Raw genomic sequence first — 6,723 nt, forward strand, 5'->3', positions numbered from 1 at the left:
AATAATTTGATTTAGAGAAAAATAAGGCATGTAGGTGTGGGAGAGAGGGGTATAAAATGAAAATGTCACAGTTAATTTTTTATTTATCTCTTATTTCATTCAAATAAGGCAAAAAACATTTAAAATATATATATTGTTTGTTTTATTATTCCATTATTTATCCTTCACAGATTCTCAACGTTATTTGTAATATTAATCGCTCACGTTAATAAAACAGAGTACAGACCTACCTTTAACTTTCAGACATTTTTAGAGAGTTAGGTCCTTCATCATCATCATCATCATATCAACCCTTATCTGTCTATTGTTAAACATAAGCCTCCCCTTTGGGGGTATTGTCAGTAGTTGCCACGCTTGGCAGGCGGTTTGGCAACCGAAGTTAGGCTTTTGAGATATTTTAAGAGGGACACCGCTGCTCATTCCTCGCCCTGATTTAGTCGCCTCTTACAACACCCATGGAAAAGGATGGTGGTCTATTCTATGCCTGGGTTTTTAGTTAGTGGATGATAATGGAATGATACACCGCCCGCGTTATCGGTATACGCTGGCGGGGTACCAGTGAGGGTGACGGTGAAGGCAGGTCAGTTAGTTAATCGTGACGAATTCCACTACAATTAATCACGATGGTTTCCAGGGGAATCCGCGTGGAGGTGGACCTGATAGGGTGTTTTGCTAGCAATGGATTCATTAGAACCCATTACTAACAATCCCTTTTCCCCCTCTATGTCAGGGTTCGGTCCTTAATCAGCTTTAGTTTTGATCTTTACTTATCTACTTATTGTCACCAAAACCAAACATATTTAAGTTTACGAACCAGTCAATTTTGTAAATGAACTTTTGTAATTTAGCCCACCAGTCCTATTGCTAGCAATATACTCTGCAGGTCGTCCTCCACGTAGCCTCCCTGGAAACCTCCGTGCTGAATTCCTGGTGTGTTCATCACGATGGGCTCACCTGCCTTTTCATTCTGACTTATCATACCTTACTGGTGCCCTGCCAGTGTATACCGTTAACGCAAGCGAGGTTACCATTCCTTCATCATCCATCAAAAAAAAGACCAGGTTAGATAGTATAGTACTTATTTATTTGTGAAATTGTTGTTCAACTAGTTGTTCATGTGACTTAGTCCGCATGACTGGGACATATTATGGACAACTTACAAATACTATATGCATGACAAATTTTATAGCGATCGGTCGATTCGTTAAGTAATCAAGAGATAACAAACAAAAAAATTAGTTTAATACTTATAAATTAAATATAAATAAATAAATAAAATAAACAAGCATTGCAATTGTAATTTAAATAAAAAGTAAATTAATTCACTAATAATTATTACACCGCGTTTGCGGGAAATTATTATATTAATAATAATTGTTATAATATTTTTTATACGAATACAAAAGGAGAGAGACTTCTTCTGTACTCGTGTACAAAATATTATGATGATTGGTTGACCCGCTAAAGTGTAATGAAACAAATAAATAACTTACTCTTATAATTTCAAAAAGGCTCACTATATCTATCACAATTTTTAATACTGTAACACCTTATAACAAATGCCTTAAATTGAGCGTTAGAAATCTTCTGGACCTTGGTGAACCTAGTTGCATTTGGGCATGTACTACATAAAATTAAAATAGTGAAATAAAATGATTATTCGATTGATAACAAACTCTAATTTCCACCAAATAACATCAATTTACACCATCAATGCCAATTTTTTAAGGAACAAACGAACAATTTAAATTGTTTGTTAAATGCATGGTGTGTTGTTCTAATAACAATAAGAATATTTAAAAAAGATGACTATGGTAATCCTTAATTGCACGAGAGTTACAAAAATATTGTAGACATATTAAGTTAACTTCATTTTCAAGTTTTACTTTCAGTGCATTGGCGACATATATATATTTTCCTTTTTATTACATTATCATTGATCAATTCTACTTAATTTAAATTTACAATTACACAATATGTGTATAAACATTGCAACCCTTGTGATTTAAATACAAGAGAATAATGAACATTATATTAATTAAATTAAACAAACGATAACAGATATAAGGAAACTAGAACAGCTAAAGAGGATTTATATGTTACTGCCGCATTACATCCATCGGTGTCGCAAGTATTACAACTGGAAGAAAAGTTTGCTCCTGTGCATGTCGCCTCCGTGGTGTTTTGTAGAACAGCGCAACCTCTATTGATAATAGTTGTCTCATTCACTGCAATTATTTTAATAAATTATTTTAATAATACAACATAATTTTCAAAATGTATTATCATAATTTCATTCAATTATATACATATATAAATGAACTACAAGAATTTAATAATTTTACTCATTTTTGTTGTTAACGATAATTGTTTTTACTTCATCCGGACGTCTTCCTCATGGTGAGTACGTTGCCCAGTTACTTTTAGTTCAGCTATTAACCGTTAGTCTGGTTAATTTGGTTCGGTTATACCGATGATTGCAACCGAATAAATTGATATAACAATTTTAATCTGTATTACTGTCCTATTTTACTAGTGTATAAAAGAATATCATTTTTGTATCTGCCAAATTCGAGCTGATGATGTTTGTTTGGTTAGTTCAACGTTAAGTTACAAGTAATAATTCTAAACAAATAATGTTTCTTAATATTATACAAAGTGAAATCTTTTAAGAAAGACGGAATTTTTCTTTATCAGTAAAATTAAATATTACAAAAAATATGACTAAAAATTTAGAGCTTATATTGTGTTGGCAACTGGACATGTCGAAGGATGGGTATTCAACAAAGATAGATTAATTATGACGATATAAAGTGAGAATGAATGATACATAATCTTTTTGGCCTATCAACATATAGATATAAAATGTGAACGTTATAGAACATATCAGTTTAGCCTACCATATCTGTACTTACTACTATCAAACGCTGTCATATTCCATAAACTGAAGCAATATCATATAATTATAGCTGTTTGGTAACAGAAATACTAGTGATATAGAGGTATTCATAAAGTTTCTCTTTCATATTATTTTTATTTAGAAATGTAATATGCAACAGAAAGTACATACCGGTCACTTCATCCTTAACGCAGACATATGTGATTATGTTATTGGAGTCAGCTCTTTTTTTTCGAGAATGCCATCTATTGCAGTCGCAGTTTATTATCTGTAATGTAAGTAAGAGTAAATTTACTGATTCTTTAAAGAAGTACTAAGCAAAACTGAAATAAAATGGATAAATTTTTATTGTGATTTATTGTAATATATAATTAACTAGCAGAAGAACTAAAGTGCTCGACATAGACGAAGGATAAACAAGTTAAAGTGGCGATGGGCTGGTCACATAGCTCGAAGAACCAACAACCGTTGAGAAAGAAAGGTTCTTGAGTGGTGACAGGCAAACGCAGTACACTGTTTCCTACTAGACGACCCTCACTAGATGGAGCAATGAACACAAATGCATTGCAAGGAGTTAGTGGATGCAGGTAGCTAGGGAACGTTTTTTGTGGCAGCCTATGGGGGAGGTCTATGTTCAGTAATGGACAGTTAACAGCTAAGATGATGATGATGATATTAATATCACAGTACTTACGTCTTTACAAACACAAAGGTCATTATTCAGAGCTTCTCGTTTTACTCTTGAAGAAGTATTAACATCTGTGGAAGTTGTACTATTGTCTACGGGAGGTGAAGTTGGAGTAGTAACTGTAGTTGAATTATCTACGGGTGTAGTGCTATTGTCTATAGGAGGTGTAGCTGGAGTCGTTACGGTAGTAGAATTATCTACAGGAATAGTACTATTGTCCACGGGGGGTGTAGCTGTAGTAGTAACAGTCGTAGAATTATCTACGGGTGTTGTACTATTATCTACAGGAGGTGTAGCTGGAGTTGTAACGGTAGTAGAATTATCTACAGGAGTTGTAGTATTATCCACAGGGGGTGTAGCTGGAGTTGTAACAGTAGTAGAATTATCTACGGGTGTTGTACTATTATCTACGGGAGGTGTAGCTGGAGTTGTAACGGTAGTAGAATTATCTACAGGAGTTGTAGTATTATCCACAGGGGGTGTAGCTGGAGTTGTAACAGTAGTAGAATTATCTACGGGTGTTGTACTATTATCTACAGGAGGCGTAGCTGGAGTTGTAATGGTAGTAGAATTATCTACGGGTGTTGTACTATTATCTGTAGGAGGAGTACTTGTAGTTGAAGTACTTTCTGGTAGAACAGTGGTCGTAATTATATCAGTCTCTCCGCAAGTTTGCAGTTGTTGACTTGAAATTTCAGCACAATTATTGCACACGTAACATTGTAAGCTCATCACTGGAAAGATATAATAGTAAGTTACTCTAGACTTATTTCACAGAGAGCTATCTATACTTAAACGAAACTAAATTTGTACTACATATAAATACTCGAGGAAAAAACTAATAGCCGTATTTTAATATTTTGAATAATACACATAAAACGTTTAGTCTAATAAGAATAGACGAATAGAAATTTTTGTATTGCAGAAAGTCGAACATCAGTCAATCGGACGGCGAGTAAAATCGTTACAAATACAAGAAGTTTCTTTAGGGCCAGCAACGCGCGCGTAATGCCCCTGTATTTCAGGTGTTCATAAGTTCCGCTAACCACTTGACATCAGTTGGGCCGTATGCTTATTTGCCACCTCAGTGGTATAAGAAAAAACATTAAAGCTCATCAAATATTAACTTATTTAAAGTAAAAGTAAAAATAAGTATATTATACAATTCATATTGGCACAAATACTGTTATTTATGTCAAATAGAAAATTTAAACCCATCTCAAATAATAACGATTCGTAAGATATTAATATTGGGGTCGATTCTGGGACATCATTTCTTTGAACTTAACTTTAAAAATTGAAATTTTAATTTGATATAACAACGGAATCTTTATTATAAGGACCAATATGAACTGATTTTCCAATGGATTTAAGTCTAAATTATTATAATTTTAATTAATGGTGGTCCATAAAACAGTAATTTCACGAAAATATCAAATTAAAATAATAGGTTAAGAGATAAATTTATAGAAATGGCACTTCAAAATCAGACCTACTGTCTTCATATTAGATTTCCAACTATTAATTTAAAAAAATAACACTCATAATAATATAACTATTTTTAACATCACTAATTTGCCCAAAGTGATTAAGAATTTCTTATTAAATAAAAAATTAAGAAATTAAAAAAGCGTAATAAGTACGTGGTTGTTTGTTTCCTAAATGTTTTTGACCACTACCACAAATAGTTTTTTACAATTAGCTTGGTTTTCAAAAGCATCATTTTATATTTAAACAACGTACTAAAATGAACCAATGAATAAGGGTTAATAGGATATTAGAAGGAAAGATATAATTTATTAAAATACAACGATATAAAGATCTTAATCTTACCTTCAGAAAATGCACAAAACGTTATGATAAACACAATATAAAATATTTTTCCCATTATGTTTTTTTTTTTTTTATTTACTTTCTTCGTATTTTAATCTCTTAACACTACTACACTGTTTAGTGGCAAGCTGTAATATCAGTATAATGACTTATATTCCATATTTAAATATAGGTATATTATCTTTATAGTAGATGATTCATTAGAAGATTATTTTAATCAGACTATCTTATCAAATGTTAATAAAAAAATTCCCGTTTATTTTAGAAACCTCATCATGATTGTTAGCGAAAAAATTTTAACATATGCTTTTTAACGTAAGCTTCACAGACAGAAGTAACAAACGCTTTCTACTTGGCTGATTGATATGGAGTTCATCCCTTAATCTTGGAAATAGAAAGGTATCCTTCAAAGAAAACTGAACAGCTGTTTTGTTTATGCCGAATTTATAACCTTGATAGTTTGACCGTGTTATCCTACTATTCTAGTATTGTAACCGACGAATTATGTTTATACATATATTTGAGTAAATTTTATGTAAGGGGCCTTTACATATTTGTAAGTTTTTTTAAATTGTATGCGGTTTTCGCAGTTGCATTTCTAAAACGTCTAGCCTAGAAACTAATATAACTAATATATGCATTATCTTTAGACGCCATCTAGAAGTAGTTAATTTCTTTGGTTTTTATTATATGTACGTATTGATTATAATCAATACGTAGACACACATATATATATATATATAAATATATATATATATGTACACATATATGTGTATGTGTGTATATATATATATATATATATATATATATATATATATATATATAATAAAAAGGTCGCTGTCTGTACGCGGAAGATATACCTATAAGAAAAACTATTATAAGTGGGCTTTATGAGCGCAATAGAATCCAAAACAATGGTTTTTCTAATTTTTGTCTGTTTGTCTGTAAGTTTGTGCACGTTAATCTCAGAAACGGCTTGAATACAGTTTTCACTAATGCATTCCACTTAACATTTAATGTTTGTTTTATTTCGATCGGTTCATAAATAAAAAAGTTGTATCAATCACATATAAAATGCTATAAAATAACCGATCAGTTGAATTAACTGAAACTTTTTTGTTACATGTGTTGATTTTCGAAAATTCTACTCATGCGAAGCCGGGTCGGATTGCTAGTATATTAATATAGCGCTATAGTATAGTGGAATTTTTTGTAATCAGTTGAGTCTTTGGCATCAGTGGAATAAAAATAAAATCGTTGCTGGAATAACAACATTCGCCCATATTTTTGAATGCAATTCCGT

The 6,723-nt window shown here is 31.8% G+C and overlaps 1 protein-coding gene across 1 annotated transcript; it reads right to left on the reverse strand.

Annotated features, from left to right (window-relative positions):
• Positions 1–1,062: 1,062 nt before the first annotated feature.
• LOC113516030 (uncharacterized) lies at positions 1,063–5,579 on the reverse strand. Its single transcript, XM_026900371.3, has 4 exons — positions 5,421–5,579; positions 3,594–4,321; positions 3,071–3,167; positions 1,063–2,228 (listed from the first exon to the last, which is right to left on the reverse strand). Exons 1-4 carry the CDS (start codon positions 5,473–5,475, stop codon positions 2,044–2,046), a joined length of 1,065 nt encoding a protein of 354 aa, XP_026756172.2. The 5' UTR covers positions 5,476–5,579; the 3' UTR covers positions 1,063–2,043.
• Positions 5,580–6,723: the final 1,144 nt, after the last annotated feature.

Source organism: Galleria mellonella, unplaced genomic scaffold (assembly GCF_026898425.1).
Source record: "Galleria mellonella isolate WM207_F2 unplaced genomic scaffold, CSIRO_AGI_GalMel_v1 utg718, whole genome shotgun sequence".
Lineage (NCBI taxonomy): Eukaryota > Metazoa > Arthropoda > Insecta > Lepidoptera > Pyralidae > Galleria > Galleria mellonella.

Bases quoted from the DNA above. Each gene is read 5' to 3' on its own strand.
- LOC113516030 (XM_026900371.3), bottom strand. From the start codon at position 5,475: ATGGGAAAAATATTTTATATTGTGTTTATCATAACGTTTTGTGCATTT. The intron at 3,168-3,593 runs GTAAGTACTGTG...CTTACATTACAG, and splicing joins ACCTTTGTGTTTGTAAAGAC to ATAATAAACTGCGACTGCAA. The intron at 2,229-3,070 runs GTATGTACTTTC...AAATAATTGCAG, and splicing joins CGTTAAGGATGAAGTGACCG to TGAATGAGACAACTATTATC.